This window comes from Trachemys scripta, chromosome 14 (genome assembly GCF_013100865.1).
Source record: "Trachemys scripta elegans isolate TJP31775 chromosome 14, CAS_Tse_1.0, whole genome shotgun sequence".
NCBI lineage: Eukaryota > Metazoa > Chordata > Testudines > Emydidae > Trachemys > Trachemys scripta.
Genome location: NC_048311.1, coordinates 13,183,585 through 13,205,138, shown reverse-complemented (window position 1 = coordinate 13,205,138; position 21,554 = coordinate 13,183,585). Strand labels below are relative to the sequence as shown.

At 52.0% G+C, this 21,554-nt stretch overlaps 1 protein-coding gene across 11 annotated transcripts in view; it reads left to right on the top strand.

Moving 5' to 3' along the window:
- Positions 1-18,364, top strand: part of ARHGAP44 (Rho GTPase activating protein 44) — a 153,297-nt gene extending 134,933 nt beyond the window's left edge. For 2 of the 11 annotated variants that reach the window (XM_034789666.1, XM_034789668.1), the window contains 6 exons: positions 1,284-1,301; positions 2,409-2,630; positions 5,406-5,843; positions 6,963-7,111; positions 9,636-10,013; positions 16,647-18,364. In XM_034789666.1, coding sequence (XP_034645557.1) covers positions 1,284-1,301; positions 2,409-2,630; positions 5,406-5,843; positions 6,963-7,111; positions 9,636-10,013; positions 16,647-16,789 — 1,348 coding nt within the window. In that variant the 3' untranslated portion in view covers positions 16,790-18,364. Of the gene's footprint in view, positions 1-1,283; positions 1,302-2,408; positions 2,631-5,405; positions 5,844-6,962; positions 7,112-9,635; positions 10,014-11,459; positions 11,512-16,646 lie in introns of all 11 variants that reach the window. The other 9 variants (XM_034789667.1, XM_034789669.1, XM_034789673.1 and 6 more) reach the window with 8 other exon arrangements.
- The last annotated feature ends 3,190 nt before the right edge of the window (positions 18,365-21,554 follow it).

The following is a 21,554-nucleotide window of genomic DNA, read 5'->3' as shown; positions in this document are numbered from 1 at the left end:
TGATGTGCAAACCCTAGAGAAACACCGAGTCCATGCCTCAAAGGGCCCCTAGGCCCGACAGGCCGTCCCGATGACACTGAGACCACGTGTCTGGCCTGAGGGAATCACTGCGGGCTCAGGTTTGGGAAGGAGATGGGCATTGCCCCTGGGGGTGAAGGAATAGTGAATACTAAGTAAATGTCTGGGCCACCCCCCGAAGCTATGGGTCTGTACATGGACCTCCCCTGGTAGGTCTCCAGGGGCTATCACAGTGTGAATGTTCTATGATGGGGATTCTTTGGACTTGATCATATCTAAGCACTTCCTAACAATTAATTAATTCTTACATTCTCCAGTGAATATGGGCAAGTGTTTTACTCCCCCTACCCCCCCTTACAGAAGGATGAATGACATGAAGTCAGTTGGGCCATGGTCACGTGTCAAGTCAGCGACAGAGCTGGGAAGAGATCCCAGGAGTCCCGACTCCTCCCCCAAATCTCTCGGTGTAGCCACTAGCAAGCCACCATCCCAGCTTTAGCATATCTGGTGAGGAAAACAGCCCAGTTGTGTGACAGCTAAATAGGCCAGCTTCATTGGCATGCACCCCAGTCCCACTGCAAATCTCTGGGCAACGTTTACATTTCCCTGTGCGCACGGTGCAGTGCAAGCCCAGGAGCGTGAGTGGAATTGGAGCAGAAAGGGCACGCATGCTGAATCAGATTGGGAATATGGTCCAGAACCCTCAAGGAGCGGGACGGAGGCGGGTGAATGTGCACAAGGGGCTGCCCATTGGAGTTGTGAGTTAGCAGCAGCCATACCTGACAGCCAGGCTGCTGCCTGCCTGGATGACAGCAGCTTACATGTCAGGATTCTCCACCGCCGCAGGCAAGCTGGGATCCCTGAATCTCAGCTCTCCAGGCCCCTCAGTGTGCAGGGTCTCACCCACCAGAGACGAAAATCAAACCTGAAACATCTTAAAGAACAACTCCTCTCCCTCCCTCCCTCCCCATTTGCACACAGCCCCGTCTCCCTCCCACACACATTGCACTTACCAAAAGTTCCCATCCTCTGAGCAAAATCGTCTTGTGTTTGCAGAATCCTCTGAAGTTTCTTCCAGCGCCGCCTTTCCTATTGAACAATCTGCTTGTCCTCCTCCTGCTGTAACCTGGATTCAAAGATCTGTCCTCCTTAGAGTGTTACCTTGGCCCTCTAAACTCCTTTCCAAACAACAGTCGCTTTACCCAATGGAAGCTTTTAGCCTTAGTTTCTTTTACACTAATACTTGTATGTTTCTGTCCATGCAGCCTTAGGAAAATCCAAAGGTACGGTATCCTCTAGTAGCCACTGGACCCTTTTCAGGCCACCTGTGTTCTGAAAAACCAAGCCAGAGCTGTTCCAGTAGGCAGTGAGGTTAGAGCCTTCACTACTGAGCAAGCCAAAATACTGTTTTTTCGACATTTAGTGATGTCAGGGAGGCAAATTCTGAGCTGGATTCTCCCCCGGTGGATCGGTTTCATGGGGTGTAAGCCCATGCCCAGTTTGGTCCAATTAGTGCAATTGCCTTAAAAGACCACTGCACTTTCATAACTTTGGGAAAAAACAAGGGCTCACTTCCTCTTTTGGAGTAATTCAACAGGAAGCTTCTCCAGCTGGGAGGAATACAACAGCGTCACTACCCAGAATGCTCTCCCATTCATTTTGGCTTCTAATGGCTCACTCAAGTTTGTGGCTGTTTGGAAAGACCTCACAGCAAGGTGGCCATTTCCCACTGTCACCTTTGTAGGTGAAAACTTTTGCCACACCCTACAACAGTGCTGCTTGCACAACCATCTCATCTCCCCAAAGGTTGTGATAGGCCACAGCAGCTTCTGAGCAAAACAAACAAGATCTAAGGCAAGTTGTTACTTTGGTAGCAATCTCTCTTCTGGTGACACTATTGCTCTCTGCAGGGTTGGGAGGGGGCCTGAGCCAATAGCCAAGCCCTAACTTTGATCCTGACCAATGGAGCCTCCGGGCAATGCCACTGACAATGAAGGCGTGCTTGGAGCCTACCTACAAAGTTCTTCCGGGACAGTTCTGACCCTCTACAACCCCTGCTGCCCTGCAAGTTGAATTCCACTGAAGAGCAGTGGGTTCCCTGGTATAAGAGGAGTTTTTAAAGGGCCAGACCTGGATCTCATCCAAAACAGGTTAGGCCAATCCTCCACTGAGGGTCCTGCACTGGTCTTGTGTCCCAGTGTTTCACGAGGAGCCGTTGGGCTGCACTGGTGCTCTCTGGAAGGAAGGCTGCCAGGATCTGAATAAGCTTTACTGACCTGGATGTAGTGAAATGTTTTTTCTCCCCTCTTGCTGCAATCTGTGCTTTATTTCTTTGCTCTGAACCTTACTTCCGAGATGGTAAGGGAGTGTCTTTGTGTTCCCCCCCTCAGCATGGGCGTCAGGGTGATGGACACATCTTGGGTGGCCCGCAGAGGCACCACCATAGTTCGAAAAGCGTCCTCCACCCCGCCTGCCATGCAGCCCCCCGCGCCGCCTTCCGATCTCGCTGCTACTCCTCAGTCACCAATTCCTGAGCAATCTCTTGATATTTCAGCTACTCCCTCCCCTACTCCAACTAGTTTCGGCTTCCAGCCAGGAGCCGAACGGGCAAGGTAAGTCTGGGCGGCAGCGACTGCTGCTGCCACTGCTGCTTTACGTGGCCTTTGTAAACACGCCTAGCTCCTGCTCACCTGCATGTGCCCTTTTGATTTCACGCTTCTGCTTTCTGGTGTGTGTGAATCCAGGCACAAAATAAACCCAAACGGTGACCGCCCAGCAAAGAGGAAAATCCCTGAGCAGCCTCGGGAGAAGTGGTGCTGGAAAATGCCATTTCTAGGCTGGCTGGAAAGACAGTCGCTTTTGCAAAAGCAGAGACTGGATGCTCCGGGCAAATCCTCCCTTATCCATGCTGCAAATCTGATGGAGATTCTGTGCTCGCAGTGCATGCACCTCACCACAGAGGGCGCTGTGCAGAGATGCTAGGAGTCCCCTTTGGAACACTCCAGTGGCCGGGAGAGCAGGAGATAGGTTCCAGGCTGTCATGTGGCTTCAGGTAGTGCTAAACCGTTGGGGCTACCTAACTGGCTGTTTCATTGGCCCTGCCATTCCCGCTGGTCTCCCACAAACAGGCACTCCTTGGCCAGACCAATCCCCCACGTCTCCCCATTCCACTGGCTGGAAGGAAGATGATGGAGGCACTCCTTTTGGGGTCGGTTAGACTGTCGCCCAAGCACAAGCACACTCTAAATTACACCAGCAACTTGTGCTCTTCTAGCCGTTGCCCCTCACCCCCCTTTGCACACTTGGGTGCAGATTGTGCACCTGGAAAAAAGCTGGGTGACTGCGGTGCATGAGCAGATTTTGCAGCCAGTTTCAGAACCTCCTTTGCAAATGTGCTTAGCCCTGAAATGTCATTCCCTGAGCCCATTCCTTCCTAGAACATCCTCCCATGGAGAGGGAATATTCACTTCCAGTGCCTCTCTCAGAAGGCCACGGATTTATTTTGTGTTGGTGGATTCACACACTGCTTCCTGGCGGGCAGCCGGAAAACAAGCGAGGCTGTCAGGTGCAGTCACCCGCGTGCGCAGGGAGTGGGGCCGATGTGACTCCTTCGTGCTTCCAATCTGTGCTTCCGTCGTAGCCGTGCTTCCTGCAAGTGTGGAAGTTAGCTTCTCATGTGCTGCATGCCAGGGGGCTTCCCAGCGCCCAGCCAGCTCAGCATATGGGCCAGAGAGATTTGTGATGAGCCCTGGCTATCAGGTAGAGAGCTCACACAGACCCCATCCTTTAACACGAGTTACCCTGACTCTGTGGCCGAAAGCACCAAAAAAAAATCTGCTCCGGGCCTGGATTTTGCTCTGATTTCTGTGCACCTGTTGACAGCATTTCTCCCCGATCAGTTATTTGGTACATTATTTAACACTTGCACATGAAGGGCCAGAGCCTGATCTCCATTACACCCATGTAAATCTGGAGCAGCCTTGTTCATTGCAGTGGAGTTACTCTGGATGTACACTGCTGTAACAGAGACCAGAGCCTGCCACAGCTCGCTCGCTCGTTACCTCCTATTGTTGTGTCGAATAGCTGCGACCCACAAGTCCCATGTCCCCCAGTTCCACTGTCTGCGTTCACCTGTCTTGGGTCACAGTGTATCTCCCAGCTGGTACGTTGAACCTGATCCTGTCATAATCTGAATGTGTTCATTTTCTTATTCCCTGACCCTGCTTAGACGCCTTTCTCACATGTCAGTGTCCTTTCTGCCTGACTTTATGCAGATGTTACAGCATTAGCGTCAGTTCCCAGGACTATGTAAGTCTGTTCCCTCCCCTCCCTGAGAGCCAGCCTCTGCAGGAGACACACGGAGGGCACTTCCATCCCAGTGGGTGGGAGATCTTGCCGTGTGCTCTTTCCATTTCCATCACGTCCTGCCTCCCTCCTGACGCCCTTTCTTTATAGACTGGCGTTGTGCTAAACGGAGATCAAAGGGGGGATGCGGATCCAGGGGCCAGGCGGAGGGCGAGGAGCAGGGCCGAGAAACAGACCCCTATAACATGAAAGACATGCGACGTCATTAGAAAGCGTTCCGTGCTGCCCCACCCCGCCCCCCCGGTGGAGGGCTCTTCCTCACCTGGCGAATGCATGTCCAGGAGTTTGGAAAGGGGTTTTAGGTGTCAACCTTCAGGGCGTCACCACTGCAGACCCTTTGACACTTGCCTGGCCTTGCATTTTGGCACAGTGCCCCGCTATTCTGCCTATACTCCCTGGCTTGGGCCCTCTCTCTGCCACTCCTGCCTTGCTGTTCTCTAGATCAGTGGCTCCCAGCCCCAGGCAGCGCCCTCAGTGCTTCAGGCTTTGTGACTGGCACCCTGGGCTACCCTTCCTTCCTGTTATGATGCCCCACAGAGCTAGGCCCACCTCCCATTCAGCTGTGAGCACCCTGGCCTTCTGTGGCCCTCAGGTGGCTCGTGCGGCTGTAAAGCCAGATTGTGGCACAGCCCCAGGTCTAGGGCAGGTTCGAGCCCCCAGGGCCACAGGAGGGCAACGTCGGGCACAGGCTGCAGCCTTAGGGCCAGACTTTGGTTTCCACTTTCCCAGAGGAAAGCCAGAGACTCTGGGTTTCCGTGACGCGATGTGTCCATTGACCCATATGAGCGAGCTCAGACCCCAGCCCCGTGCCCTCACCCCAGGAGGCTGGGACCCACTGCTCTGCCCCCCTCCCGGTGCCCCCCCCCTTTCCCACCCCGCGGCAGGCTCCGAGCTCAGTGTTTCTCTTGTTGTTGTTACTCCTCTTTGCTTCTCTGCCAGCCTCGCCGCTCCGGGTGGGTTCCTCCCTGTACCAACACTTCTGCTCTTGTTTTTGTCTGTCTGTCTGTTTGGACATTTTGCAGCACGGATGATGTGTCGTCTAGTTGGTTGGACTCCTGTTACCACTACCCTTCCCCCGAGGACGACAGGCCCCCCCCTTACCCTTGCTATCAGCACCTCCGCCATTACCACCCCCAGGCTCGGCCCGAGGCCCCCTCACCACCCTACCGGTGGTCAGGGCACAGCCAAACTCTGCCTCCCCGCTCCTCCTCCTCCTCCTCCTCTCCCAGCCCTCAGCCGCTTGACATTAACTCGAACCCGAAGCCGTGTTTCCTTCACCTCCCCAAGCAGAGCTCCCTCACCGAATCGCATGCTCTCGAAACTAATCTCTCCGCCCCCTCCATCAAACCCCCACTTGTCTTAGCCAAACCGGACCCACCTGGCGCTCCCTACCCCTCCCTTATGTCAGCCTCTCCCCCCTGGGTCGGCTGCGCCAGCGACAGAGGAGCCGGCCTGACTAGGTAAATACCTGTGTGTTTGAGGGTGAAAGGGTTCAGAGCCATCGGCTCGCCGTGCACCGCGGGGACAGCCGCCGCTGGGGACAGGCCCTGAGGCCCAGGTCGAGCCTTCTCGCCCCCAGAAGCTGCCGTTGCATGGGGCGGCACTGGGCAGCTCGTGAAGGGGGCGGACGGAGCGCTCTGCCAGGCGCTGCCACCTTTCTGTCGTATCCCAGGGAGCAGGGGTGCAGGGCCAGCCTTTCCCCCACCCGCCACAGAGCTACGAAGCAAGGAATCAGAGTCAAATGAGCGTCACAGGCCAGGCTGATCCAGAGCAGCTCCCTTGACCCAGCGGTGCCCTCGTGAGCTGGTGGGCTTAGCCGCCTCTGCAGTGCAGCCTGTGAATGGCTGCTGCCTGGCCCGGCCAGCTTGCCGTTGCTCACCCAAGGAATCCTGATGAGCCATTACATCGCTTGCTGTGCTGCCTTGTCCAGAGGTTCTTTGCTGCTGGGTGGCTTGGACCCCTCTATACATTTCTTGGCCATTGCAAGTGAGCGCCGTAGCTGGGGATTAAGAAATGGACTTGGGGAGGAAGCTTTAAAAAAAATCCAAAACCAGTCCCCACGACAAGTTCTTAGATGCATTGACGCCAACACCAGCAGAGCCCATTGGGATCAGCTACGCCGGCCTCCGTTATCACATAGGCCGGAGAACTGCCCCAAATAATTCCTAGAGCCCTTCTTAGCAAACAGAGCTCCCTCTGGAGGAGCAGCCAATGCGGGGCAGGGAAGGGGTTTTGTTCTGCTCTCTCTCTGCTGTACGCCATGCGACTAGGAGGGGTGCAGCATCGCTTCATGCTCTCATTGTGCTCCGCCTGCTTGAAAAGACGTACACACATCTTGAGTCCAGTGTGTAGCGCGTCTCCGGAAGCAGCTTCTGTCGGGCAAAGAATCGGGAGGGGGGTTGGCTTTGCCAGCGCAAACGGCTGCTCTTAGCGAGGCCTGCGTGCCTAAGAACAGGCCAGAGTGCGAGGGGCGTGAGCCAAGTGGCCCTGGGCTGTGGGGCAGAGGGAGGTCCATGGGGTGGCTTCAAAACAAAGGGACTTACATGTTTTCCTCCTTGTTCCTGTTTGTTTCTTTTCAGTACTTTAAAAACCAAGGAGCTGTCGCCCGTGTCTGGGCAGAAAGGCAGCCCAAGCTCCGGTCACGTGGCCCCATGTGGGAGCATGCAGCAGGTGGCCAGTCCCACACAGCAGCTGTCCACGGAGCAGAGCCCTCACGCACTGCGCAAAGGTATTTGCTGCCTTTCCAGGGCTGGCTAATGTAACCAGTGCAAGGTGATGAGTATAATAAAATAGCAAGCTTCATGCACACTCAGACAGGTGTGGGTTGTGCTCTCTAGCATGGCATTCTGAGTGTGCGTGGGTGCAGATTGTCCGGCGGGGCCATTACCGGCTCAGGGATTTGAAGGTATGTTTTCCTGGTGCCTGAGGAGGTGGGCTTTCATGTGCCTGGATCTCCACACTGTCCAGCTCACAGAAGGACTAATCATACGACCATCTGGCATTTGCATGGACCCTGCTTGCCTCGTGCTGGATTTTTTCCAGCGATGGCGCTGCATGGAGGTGAGGAAGGCCAGCTCTCCGGTAGAAGCCCCTTGCCGGTGTATTTATACAGGCAAACCATTCCGAGTGTGGATACACTGTAACACGCACACACACACAAACATGCACACTTTGCTGGTAAAAGTGCAGTTGTGTTGGTGCAACTGCGTGGAACAGCTCAATTGGTCAGGGATCGCACACCTCGTGCCCCAGCTGACAGAGCTATGCCAGCAGAAGTTTGTGCGTAGGCTAGGCCGAAGACTCCTGTCAGAAGGACAATTATAATTCGGTCTGGGACAGATCCTGAGCTGGTGTCAATCAGTTTAGCTCTATTTAGTCAACAAGGCTACACTGATTTACACCAGCTGGTGATCTGGCCCGTGATAAGACTCATATGAAAACTATGTTGGGTCTTGATTTGATGAAGGCTGTTGCTAAATTCCATGCTGTAGAGATCTCCCATCATCCCCATTTTTATGTCAGGGAAATGAGCTCACCGCTGACTGCTGGAGCTGAGGAAGACTTGACTAGGTCGGTTACACTTGCTTTGTATGTGGAAGGTTCTCATTGCAACCACAGACTTCTTTGTTTGTTTGCTCCAATGAAAGCTACAGATGCTCTTCAGGAGCTGCTGAGAATTTCTACCAGAAGCAGGAATTACTGGACATCTCATCAGTTCTCATCAGATCCCCAACCTGCCCTGTCTGGGCAGACCCCAGACACTGGGATAATTACAATGTGGGTCAGAGAAGCATCCAAAGGTCTGAGTGCTCATGCAAAGCACCCCTCTGAACCTTTGGAGGTTGGTTATTAGACAACAGGTAAAATTTTCAAAAGCACCCGAGGGCCAGATTTTAAAAGGTATTTAGCTGTTTAAAGATGTAGCTAGGCACCTGGTGGGATCTTCCAAACGGAATCAGGTACTGACGAGCCTTCTAGTGAGACTAGGGCCCCTGAGTGCCTAAATCACTCTTGAAAAATGGGATTTAGGCTCCTAAATCACTTAGACACCTTTGAAAATTTTGCCCAATATGTCTTAACGAAAGCACCCTCGGTACCTAGGTCAATGGAGCTTTCAGCTCCTGGAGTTCTGCCCCTCCTCCCCATCGTCCATTGCCACATAGAGGCGGAGTGGCCTCATGTGAAAACATACTCAGTGCTGCCATGTGAATATCGCACCTTCCCTCCGTCTTCCAAAACACATCTCCGCAGACCTCAGAAACCAGCTGACGAGGCTGCACACTTGCGCAGGAAGCTCCTAGCTGACTGGAGGGCAGGAGTGAGCCCACGATGCACAGTTCTCACTGGAGAGACCCAAGGAGTTTGTTCATGGTTCGGAACTGCTGATGTCGCCTGCTTGATTAAGTGAGCAGTCCCTGCAGGACACTCGCAAGGCCTGCCTCACAAAGTCATTTTGCTGGGAAATGGAGCTGTGGGGCATGGGAGACAGGCTGGAGTTTGCATCCCTTTGCTCCTGAGTGGGCTTTAATTCAACGTTCATGAGTATCCAGACCTACTGGGGGCTGTATGAGATCCCTTCTTCCACCGTGTTTGGCACATCCCCACAGTCCCTATTACATGCTGGTTTCCATCTCACAGGGCCTGTTTAAGCGCAAGCCCCTTATGCCCCTCCCATATCCGAGAGGCAGGTGCCATTTTGAAATAATCAAGAATATTCTGACAGCCACAAATCTCAGTAGATGTGAAGGGCAGAGCTCTCCACTCAGATCCCTGGTTCGTATAGCGAGGACAGTATTTTCCTGAGAATGCCTATGGGAGGACAGGTGCATTTGCACATGTAAGGATCTGTTTTGCATGCAACCTTTGGCAGATACGGTTCTTTGTAACTGGCATCCAGCCTGGCCCTCCGAGATCTTTCTCTAGTGTAACAGGCTGTCTTTGTGTGTATGAATAAGGAGGGGTTCTACAATCTGGTCCATGGAGAAGATAAGGGATCTGCTACTGCTGCTAGGTGATGGCAAGTGCCTTTAACTTGGCTAGGAGCAGCCAGAGGGGTTGGAGCTGTAGGATGAGGGTTCTAGTCCAGGTTCCCTGTGTGTTTGATTTGCAGAGTAATCGCACACAGCGCCTGGGTGTATTGCAGCACCAGAGCAAGAGAGCCCAGCTTCTCACATGCAGGAGTTGTAACATCAGATACCCTCTGAACCTGTGCTTCACTTTATGGTGTCTCTGTCTCTCTTTGTCTTCCACAGTTTCAAAGAAGCTGGCTCCAATCACACCCAAGGTGCCCTACGGCCAGTCAGGCGGTATGTCCGACCAGTCCACGGGACAGCCATCCCCCGTCAGCCTGTCTCCCACCCCTCCGAGCACCCCTTCACCCTATGGACTGAATTACCCACACGGCTACTCACTGGCCTCAGGCCAGCTCTCCCCAGCTGCTGCTCCTTCCCTGTCTTCTCCTCCTTCCCTGACGAGCACTTTAACCAAGTCTCGACCCACCCCTAAGCCAAGGCAGAGGCCCACGCTGCCACCGCCACAGCCTCCCACAGCAAGCCTGACCGGCGCTAGCCCGCAGTCCATGGACCACACCCTGCTAGATGACATGTCCCCCGGGGAAAGCATGTCCACAGGTAACCAAGCCGTTCGCTCCCTAGAGCTTTGATCAGATCCCTTGCAGGGTACGGCAAGGAGAGAGGCGAATGTGATCAGCTAGTTTGTCGTCACACCGACAAGTCTTGGCGGCATCAGTTATCCGATGAGTCGGTGTTATCGTGGGCTGAGGGGATGAGCGTGGGGATGCCAGAGTCCACTGTGCAGCAGGCACTACAGAGGGCGTCAATGCAAAATCAGACGCCGCTGGACCAACGGAAACATGCTCCTGGGTGTTTGGATCCAGGGCCAAGATGCAGGGTCTTTAAGATGCTTTTATTTTAAGGAGTGGTGGGGACAAGTTTTAACTCTGAAATCTCTGCATTCCCCTCTGAATCCGGGCTTCCTTAGCAGGGTGATTGCTTAGAAGGCAAATATCTGAGGGTAAAACCTGCCCTGGCAATGAGGCAGAATTAAAATGGTCAAAGGCCTGTGTATGAAAACACAGCTCTCTTCTACCATGTGCTGTGTCGGCAGCCACCCCACAAGCTGAGGTTCCCTGGTGAACCCGTGGTGCCGCCCTCAAGCCCTGGAGTGCAGCAGACAGGACGCCAACTGGATTTAAAGGCCCTGTGCTAGCTGGCCTGCAAAGCTGGCTCAGGCGTTCTGTTCACTGAGGCTGCAGCATAGATTTCAAAGCCATGCAGGCTTTTGTTGTAACCCATCTGGTGGGGGTCTTCTCCATACTGCAGGTTGAGCCCTCGCAACGGCCTTTGGTAAGTCTTACAATTAGCTCCCTTGGTTTTTTAGAGCTGTCCTCCCCGCCACCTCTAGCAGATGTTTTGAGATGCCCCCTGAGACCTCCAGATAGATGGAGGTGTTGATATAGAAGTATAGCATATAGTGGAAGGCAAACTGGCCCAGGGACCTTAGGATGGCAACAATATATAGGCCTATCTGGTGTCCTTTTGCCTGCCCTGAGGGACTGGTCATCGTTTTGAGCTATATCTTATGGCCCATGATGACTAGAAACACATATTATACATGGTTGGAAACCTGGGAATCCTGGCTTTCCATTGATGTATAGTGGATCTTTCTACTCTTGACAGTTCATGAGATCAGTATTATTTCAGTTGTACTCTTGCATGTCCGCTGACTCCTTTCCTTGTAGAACAGCATCTGTGGCCCAGCCCTGATCTGCTGGGTTGTGCTCGAAGGATTCACAAGGGAAATTATACCAATGCCCCCCTAGTACTCCAGGATTGCAGAGCAGGCGGTGGTAAATAGGAATGGCGGATTGGTTTGTGTCTGAGTTCTCCCCATGCAGGTTTCGGAAGCTAGTCTCTTTATACTGTAATGTATTCTATGCTCTGTTTTATGACTTGACAGCCACAATTCTCTGAACCGTTTTTCTGTTGTGTTCTTGTCTCCTTGTTGCTGCTTATTTTTGTTTCCTTTCTCCCAATCCTATGATTGTGTCCTTGCAGCTGTTTGAGGCGAGTGATGCAATATTGGATAGGTGTGAGGGGGATTCTCAGGGTAAGCTGGAGTTCCCGTGCAAACCTCCCCTCTCTGGCACTTGAAAAGCTAACCCCCTAGACTGACCTCCAGCGGCTGGCTGTTGCGTCAGATTCACCACTAATTCCATCTCGCTCTCTTTGGCCTTTGCATGGGGCTCGCTGAACCAGAATTGCATGGCTTCTTGGGCCTGTGACCGTATCACAAGTTCACCAATAATTACCTTATTAGTAAACTTGTTTCTTTTGCTTCCTGGAACCGCTGGCCTTTGTTCCCGCCCCCTTTGTATATTGAAATCAATCAATGAAAACAATCCCGTGACCAGCTCCTAACCTTCCCCTCCCCTCTTTTCCCCTCCCAACCATGGCTTAGAACTGACCTGTATGAATAATTTCTCCCTCTTCCATTTCATGTATTGTTTTTCAGAAGGGATGTCATGATATTGCCGTTCTTAATTGCCTTGATTGGGTATTGATGCCGATGGTATGTTTCCTGGGGATATTTAGCGTCACTAGGTGGTGCTTATTTACTCTGGCCAGGAGCACTCTGGAAATGCGCGCCGATAAAATGAACAAATAGCATCATGCAAATGCGCTGTAGCTTTAAGAGCCTAGTGTCACAGGTGACGAATGAGACTTGCATGCTAGGCACGTGGTATGGGACTGTTAGGCTGAGCAGCCTGGTTGATAAAAACGGCAACTGCAAGTCACTGCAGTGCCACACCAGTATAACTCCACGTGCCCTGCAATGGAACGCACAGGCCCAGCACGTCAGTGGGCCTCCACAGTGCACCAGCAGATGCACTACACGTTTGGATGGCATGTGAACTGGACGAGTGTGCATCCACAGGCTGGCCTCCTCCGCGGTGTTAGCGCCAGCTATAACTTGAGTGTTAAATCTAATCGGCCAGAAATCTCTTGGTCCACCTAGGCGTGCTTCGGACTCAAGCTAGCTGGCCCGTCGGGGGATGCGTAGATGCTCGAGCTAGTAAAACAGAGAGAACAAAGCTATTCTGTGCTACTAATCCAGCCACCCCGGCAGCGCCAAGGTGTGGCTGCTCTCACTAGAGCTAAGCTAACTCGAGTATAGCTAACGCTGCTCTGAAGACAAGCCCTAAGGGGCTGTTGGGGCTAGAATTTTTGCTCCTGTCTCCACACTAGTTAAGTGATTGCCGTTTAGCTCAAGTTAGCTAACATGTTTGTAAATTCTAGTCCAGTCCCTCCACAAACGCTTGTTCCAGGACTCAGATATTAGTGGTTTACCCCAGGGTCCAGCCATGGGCTCCTAAGCATTGCTAGAGCATCTCTAGACTGACATTTGCATGGCTGTTAGCTAACTTAAATGGAAACGGGCACAAAAACTCGAGTCCAGACAGACCCTAAATAGCCACTTCACAGACTGTAGTCATGACAGCACACCCTGGTTTGCTATGATCTTCCCCTTTATTTTTCCAGCAGGGGTTTCCTCAATGTCTTCCCATTACATGCTGCAGAACCTTAGTCCGATGGAAACAATCTCACAATGCTGGTTAGCAGTGAGCTTATTTCAAATACACATGACAATTAGGCTTCTTTATTTCAAAAACTAAAACTGCTTAATGTCTGTTGGCCGGAAACGACTCCCTGTCTGAGCCTGTAAGGGATCAAAACTGGAGTCCCCTTCCCTTCCCCCTGAGACCCTGCCCCTGCTCCACCTCTTCTCCCAGACCCCACCCTTGCTCTGCCTCTTCCCTTGAGGCCCCGCCCCCACTCACTCCCCTACCCCTTCCTCGTCGCAATCCTTTCCACCTTCCTCCTCCTTCTCCTCCTTCTCCCACCCCCCGCAGCTGGGCTCCCTCTGCTCTGGGGCTGGAACGGGAGCTTCAACCTGATGCAGAGCCTGCCCAAGAGATACAGGAAGGAGGCAGCCCCAGCTGAGTAGGGGCTGGCACGGGTTGATGACCCAGTACCTTCCCCACGCCACTGCGGTAACCAGACTTTTGGTGTCCAGTCAGTTTGTCTGACCGGACACTGCCAGGTCCCCTTTCCAGTTGAAAACCGGACACCTGGTAACTCTATCCAGAGTAGCTAAATTATAGAGCCCCCCACACCGTGTGAGCCAGCTGTATCCCTAGTCCCATTGGCCAGATATGCAAAATGGTCCAATATCTGCAGCTGCTCGTTTGGCATCAGGGAAGAGATCATCTCAGACACCCATGGGCAAATGGCCCGGCCTTAGCGCGGGGGGATGGCTAGGTGACCTCTCGAGGTCCCTGCTAGCCCTACAGCTCTGTGGTTCTAAACACGCCTACCCGGTTTACACATCCACGCTGCAGGCTCTGGAGAATGCTGATGCCCCCAAGAGGTGTTAGCTGCACTCCTGAAAACGTGGGCCCACTCCCATGTTTAAGGCTGCGTGAGGCAAGCTGTATTCCAGTTGGAAGGGGCGCTTGTGCGGTCATTAGGAACAATGGACCAGTGACGGTGGAAAAGGAATGTAAAAATCTGAGGGCAAATTTCTGGTGGTGCAAGCTCAGGGAAGTCAGCAGGGTTGCCCTGGTGTAGGCAAGAGCAGAATTTGGCCCCTGGTGTAAAATGAGCGTAAATCTTCATATAAAGTGTTGAGGGAGGGGAGAGGGAATGTGGGCGCTGTCCCACCGTCCCGTCTCTCTGGGTCGCACATCCCCGGAGCAAACCGTACAGGTGTGAGAGCACAGATTGTGCCCGTGACATCTGCCAGTCATACCCCCCGTGGGCCAAACTCTGCTCCCCTGCCCACACAGCAAATCTCAGCTGGGGTCCTCTGCTCTCCACCAGGCAGGTGCTTACGCAGGGCTGGGAGTGCTCTCTCCAGAGGGTCTCCATCTGCGCCAGGCCTATGTATTGCATAGGGTTTCTTTTTTAACTCTCTAACTCCAGGACTTGAGTTTGCTCCTTAGGGCTCCCGGCTGAGGGGCAGGAGCTCAGAAAACCCGGCGCCTGTTTTTCCAATCTTTCCCTCCCCCATGCCCCAGCCTCTTCTGGGCCCATGCTCAGTGTGACCCTTCCCACTAGCCACCCATAGGTCCAAAAGCGTCCCTCCCATGCACAGGTGAAGAGCCGCCTGCCCCCCGTTCGCCTGCCTGATTCACCGCCAGCTCAGAGCCGTGGCCTGGCTCCATGGCAGGCTGGGCCTGTCCCTGGCTGTTTCCACCACGGTGACTCATCTTCCCTTCCTCTTGGTGTGAAGTGGGGCTCAGAGCAGCACAGAGCCCGGGCGCAGGGGGAGAGTTGCCAGGCAGGGAGAGGCAGGACTGACTCTATCCAGGAGGCTCTTGTCCAGCTCTGCCTTCCTCTGGCCACAACCCCACCACCACCAACAACAACAACAACAACCCTCCCCTTAAGGTATGAAGTGCCACCCGCTTGGCCAGCATTCGAAGGGTTACTAGCAATGTTCCTTCTAATTTTTTCTATCCATGTGCGGACTGAATTTTGTTACGTGCACCAATATTGAGGTATGTGCAGACGTGCGCCACCAGTAGAAACAAAAAACATAGCTAGGATGTATATTTTCAAAAAGTTACCATAGGGATAATTACTTCAGCCAGGACAGATTGGGCATTTTAGAACTCACTACTCAAAGAATTCAATGGAAGCGTAAGAGAGAAATAAAAACGATGAAATGCACAGACCAGTCAAAAAGCTAAAATAACACACTTTGAAAGAAGTAACAACAACAATAATACAAGTCTGTGTTGGGAAGTGAGTGTGAAAGACTGTGTGTGTGAGTGAGAGACAGACAGTGTGTGTGAGACAGACACAGCCTCCACACAAGTGTCCGGAGCTGAAGCCCACTGGGCCCTGGGCCTGCTGCCGGTGTGTGGAAATCCATGTGGCATGAGTGCAGCCAGCTCGCTCTGCCCATCTAGTGGTGGGAGCAGTGTGGAGGCCTGAGCTCTGCTCCTCGTTCCCTGGGCTGCAAGGAGCTGGCGTGCCACGGACGCAGCACCCTCCGCATCTGTATCTCCCTAGCTGCTCCTCCCATCGGTGCAGCTAGAAGAGTAGATTGGCTCAACACAGGCTACTTGAGGGGGCAAAGGGGGAAAATGGGGAGGGGGAAGTCCCAGAAGACCCCCCCCCGCCAAAGCAGAGTAACTTACTATATTTGAAACCTGCATTGATGGCCCCTTGACCCTTCCCCAAAAGCCAGTCCAACGCTGCACGCTGTGGGCAGTCCACGTACCTGTCCGGCCACAGACCTACGCATGCCCCGCCCTCAAACAGGCCGCAGGCCTTGTGTGTCACACATTTCCCTATGATTCAGGAAAAGGGAGAATGCATGGAGTGGGGCTGGCCTTGGCGGCTAATTAGAAACCTAGCAACCCTGGCTAGTGTGGTAATTGCGGCATTTGCATTTGGCAGCTGGAAAGGACCCAGCTAATGAGGTGGCTGCGTATTTGGGCGAGTTAGTTTAATATCCTTTCATGTCTTCCCCCCGCCCGCCAAACAATCTCTCCTGCCTTAGGAGAAAAGATGGAAGGGGCTGAATACTGGCAGGTTTGAAAGGGAAGATGGGGTGGGGTTTAGGAAATAGCCATGAGTACATGAGAGGTAATAGCTCCTGGAGTGTGAGATCTACTGTCAAAGTCCCTGCCCTGGAGACATTCACAACTAGACTAGGCAATAGAGAGTGTCCTCTCGAGACCAATCCTGTATTCCCATGGGGAGGGTAGGCTAGATGACTCCATAGCGTTTTCCACTCTACTATCTATGATGGGGAAGGATTGAAAGGGGCTAAGGCGAGTCTGCAAAGAGTAAGGGCCCGAAACAAAAACAAGGGGGCAGTAGAAGGTGCCAGTTTCTGCCCCGTGTTTTGGAAAGACTCTGGGCTCGGCACTTGTGCTGAGTCCTAGCAGGCCCGTAGTGATAGTGACAAGAATGAGAGAGAGGCTGGCTGCTGCAACGGAGACACCCAAGCTTCAGGAGAGGAAGTGAAAACGATAGACGGTGCAAACCTAGACTTTATTATGACATCCCTGTGCTCTGACATTAACAATGTACTAGCCTGAGAAACGTTTTTGCCGCTGAGAAAAAGCAGCGCCTCCCAAGCTACTTTTTGCTGGTCTCATCTGTCCGTCTTAGCGCGGGTTCGCCCGGAGCAGCCTCTTACCTCTGCCTTTCTGTGCCCGATTGCAGATCTCGTCCACTTTGATGTCCCTTCTATACACGTCGAGGTTGATCCCGCACTCCACCGAGATCCGCTGGAACAAACCCAGAGACATTCCGTGGCAGGGAAAGTCGATTCGGAAGAGGAAGATTCGGAAAGCACCGCCCTATGACATAGCGTCCCCTTCCCCCATTGACTCTCTTGTACATACATGTGATCCCATAACCACTACGGTCCAGAGACCTTGCCATGGCGGGGCTTGCTCTCAGGCAGGGCTCCATTCGCCAGCTACCGGCGTGAGCTGGCTGGATGGACATGTGTGATTTGCAGCAAACGGGGACAACCTGTCTCCATGGCAAAATGCATTTCTGGGGCAGTTTTGGTTATTTATTTCCATCAGTTTGTTTCGCCTTATCCAAACTTTGCCTTTTGACTTGGTGCCTAAGTATCCCCCTTTCAAGCTTTCAGCCCTGTTCCAAAAATAACCCCAACCCCCCTCCCCGCCCCCCAAATTCCCATTCCCCATTGCTCTTCGGCTTGGGGGAGGGAGGCAGGGTGGTCATTGTAGTAATGGTGCCCGATGGGTTTGGCTCGTTGGGTTCCACCAGCGTCCCCTTGCCTGGTAGCTGGTGAAATCCTCGCCCGGTGGCCCATTGCTTTTCCAGCTGCACTGCTGTGCTGTCAGTGCCCATGCTGTCTCCGTCCCCTGCAGGAAGGCTGCCATGGGAGAGGTGTCTTCTTTAACCCTTAAATGCCTGTTGTTTTCCAGACTGTCTGCCAAACTGACCGCTTTAGGGTGAGACCTACAGGGTGGTCTCCAGGAGAGCGTTTGCCCCAGTGGGATCTGAACCATGTCTCATCATTCCCAAATACCTCACCCCGGCTTTTTTCCTTCCCCTGTTTCTTTGTTGGCTTGACTCCTTGTTGGCCGGAAACGACTCCCTGTCTGAGCCGCAGCCGGGGATTTGGCGAGGAACGAAGTGCGACTGTTCCTCTTGGGATCACGGCAGGCAGTTGGGAGCGGCATGGACACGCCTACCATTGGCAAGGGAGGCGTGGGCCCCGTTGGCGTGAACGGTGCCACTTTGTGCTGGAGAGCAAGGCCATGCTTTGAATAGCAATAATGTGCTCATGTTGTGTCCCCCTAACCATGCTTTAGAAGGTGAGATGTGGCCCGGGTGACCTTGCCTTTCCAGCTCACTGCTCACCAGCGCAACTTCCTCATCTCCCCCCACCATGTGTCACATATTCCTGCATCAGTGTCTGCGAGGGGAGGGTGAAACTGACGACAGGGACATGTTACCAGGGACCTGATTACAGTTTACTCGGCGCTGGGCCTTAGTTAACTCTTTTGTTTGGGTGGTGTGGAGCAGAGGTTTTGGTGGTGCATGCAAATACAAATTTAACCTTTTATCCTTTTGAAAGATATATATATATATATCTGTCTGCATAGATATATATATATTATATATTTGTATATATAAAATAGATCTATATATATATTTGTTTTATTTGAGCCATTCCATCTGAACTGGTGTACCAATGTAAATTGAAATGCTTAGCGTCCCCGGATCCAGTATAAATGTATAAAGAAATATTCTCTCACAGCCGTATTTGCAAGTTAGGATGTTACAGCTTTTTGCACAGTTCATAAGTGCAACTCATCACCCAGACTGTAATGGGGACACAGGGGGCCGGGGGTGTAGTGCAAAATCACCTGAAATAAATGTGCAAATTGCTGTCAAAACTGTTGGTAAAACTGGGGTTCTTCTCCTCGAACATGGTCAACTTACTGTATTTGCAGCAGTTCCATCAGAAGGACTGCAGGTTTGTGTCTCACACTCTGTCTTGAAATATCAACACCCCGAGCAGCTTCTTGAAAGAAGCCGCACACTTGACTCACCATGCCACCCTGCCCCCAACTCTCCCTGACGGATGTTCTCATTAAAATAGAATCAACTGATGTTGTCTGCTGAACCCTTTTATGTAGCCTCCAATGCAGGTCTCGCTGTGCCTTTAGCAGTCTGTTTTGCCAAGGAGAGGGGGCAGGGAGGTTGTAGAAGGGTCAGTGGTGAAGATTCATCAGTGAAAAAACCTTGCCATTCTCAGGGGTTTATGCTGCAGCCCATCTCCATGGTATCTGGGCGTCTTCTCTGTAAAATCAATTGTGATAGCGAAGTCTGTAGTGGAATTCATGGAGTCTCTGGCACTCGTCAAGAGGACACCCAGGCTTGCTGGGTGTCTTGGGGCGGGGGGGCAGTTCTCACAAGAACATTGGCCAGGGCAGAGCTCAATCTGAGCAAATGCTTACAGAAAAGAAAGATGACATCCATTAGGCCAGTTCCACTTCCAAGTGCAGTTCTAGAGAAATACCCTCACCCCCACCTCCACCCCTCCCAAACGTGGTGTACTTCTTTGCAAAGCCACACTGCAAAAACAGCCTGGAGGGTCCAGGGTGACTTTTTTTCTCTCTCTCTCCCCCTAGAGCAGGGGTAGGCAACCTATGGCACGTTTGCCGAAGGCAGCACGTGAGCGGATTTTCAGTGGCACTCACACTGCCTGGGTCCGGGGGGCTCTGCATTTGAATTTAATTTTAAATGACGCTTCTTAAACATTTTAAAAACCTTATTTACTTGACATACAATAGTTTAGTTATATATTATAGACTTATAGAAGGAGGCCTTCTAAAAATGTTACAATGTGTTACTGGCACGCGAAACCTTAAATGAGAGTGAATAAATGAAGACCCGGCACAGCACTTCTGAAAGGTTGCTGACCCCTGCCCTAGACCAAATCTGTGCAGTTTGCAAGTAAAACGCAGGGCTTTCCTACCAGCCAGCCCTGCAAACTCAGCCTGGGAGCTGAAAGTCAAGTTGGCCTCTTTACTTCTTGTACAACATGGAAAACAGATCCTCTCAAACTATTTTGATTTATTTTTGTTAATGAGATTACAAGTTTGGTTGATAAAGGTAATAGTGTTGATGTATTATACTTACTCTTCTGTGAGGCATTTGACTGGGTACCACAGGACATTTTTGATTAAACAACTAGAATGATATAAAATTTACATGGCCCCCGTTAGCTGCATTAAAAGTTGGCTAAGCGATAGGTCCCAAAATGTAAGTTTAAGCAGAGTTAGCATTGAGTGCGTCTGTTTCCAGTGGGAGTCTTGCAGGGCTTGGTTCTTGGCCCTGTGGTGTTTAACATTTTTATGAATGACCTGGAAGAAAACGTAAAATCATCACCGATAAAGTTTGCGGTTGTGACAAAAATTGGGGGAGTGTTAAATAATGAAGAGGGCAGGTCACTGATCCAGAGCAATGAGGATCATTTGGTAGGCTGGGTTCAAGCAAACAATATGTGTTTTAATACGGCTCAATGTAAACGTGTTCATCTAGGAACAAAGAATGGAGGCCATACCTACAGGATGGGAGACTCTGTCCTGGGAAGCAGGGACTCTGAAAAGGATTTGGGGGTCATGGTGGATAACCAGCTGAGCATGAGCTCCTAGTGTGATGCTGTGACCAGAAGAGCTACTGTGATCCTAGGATGCATAAACAAGAGTGTCTAGGGTGACCAGACAGCAAGTGTGAAAAATCGGGATGGGGATGGGGGGTAATAGGAGCCTATATAAGAAAAAGACACCAAAATCAGGACTGTCCCTATAAAATCGGGACATCTGGTCACCCTAAGAGAGTCTCACATAGGAGTAGAAAGGTTATTTTACCTCTGTATTTGACACTGGTGCGATCACTGGGGGAATCCTGTGTCCAGTTCTGGTGCCCACAATTCAGGAAGGATGTTGATAAGTTGGAGAGGGGTCAGAGAGGAGCCATGAGAATGATTAAAGGACTAGAAAACCTGCCTTATAGTGATAGACTCAAGGAGCTCGATCTATTTAGCTTAACAAAGAGAAGGGTAAGGGTGACTTGATCAGAGTCTAGAAGTATCTACACGGGGAACAAATATCTAATAGCGGGTGCTTCGGTCTAGCAGAGAAAGATCTAACACAATCCAATGGAGGTGAGACTCCCTGGCACAGTAGTCCCTTCTGGCCTTGAAATCTGTGAATCATCCCCAGCAGTAAAAGCCCTGCAAGGTCAAATTAGATCCTCAGGCACTGCAAGGCCCAGGTCTGCTGACTTGAGCTGCAGGGCAATACAATTACGGTGTAGATGCTTGGGCTGGGGTCTGGGCTCGGGGGAGGACCCAGCCTTGTGTGGGTTTGCACAGATGGAACCGATTGAAACTCCAGTTTTGCTGATGTACGTGGAGGATCTGGCTCCAGCCTCCTCTCCTGTAACTGCGCTGGCTCTGGAGGGCTAACGGGGTCAAAAGCAGCACAGACTTATTTCAGGGTCTGATTTGCTCCCATGCAATTCAATGGAACCCTCCCCCCCTTGGTTTCAGTAGAGCACGATCATGTCCACAGTCACTAAGATCAGCAGATAAAACGTTCACTAGGTTTAAGCCTTACGTGCTTTCCTGAATCTGGGCATGAACTGGTGTGTAGCGAAGCTCGGCGGGTGCAGAAGGAAACCACAGCTTCAGGCTCCAGGCCACCAGATACTTGCAGGGAGGCATAACTTTGCTCAGCTGAGTCATCCCGTGGATTCCAAAGTTAAGCGCATCCATAAATGTTTGCAGGATTGGTGCCTTAGACACGAGCACGTTTCTTCTTCATCCTAACCAGTAACTTCTAACAGCACCCAAAATTGACCCAGAAACAAAGAAATGAAGCTGTTCAGTTCCCAAATTGCTCCTCTCAAAGGCAAACTCTCGTGTGTTTCCTTCGCCAAACCTGGGAGTGTTAGATCTGCTGATCTAGGGCATGGACTCTCGCCTGGTTTTTAGTCTGATTCCAATCAGTCCTGGAGTGAAACACAACCCAGCCTATCTGCCATCTCTCTCTTCACTGCCTCGCTGGCTCCAGTGGT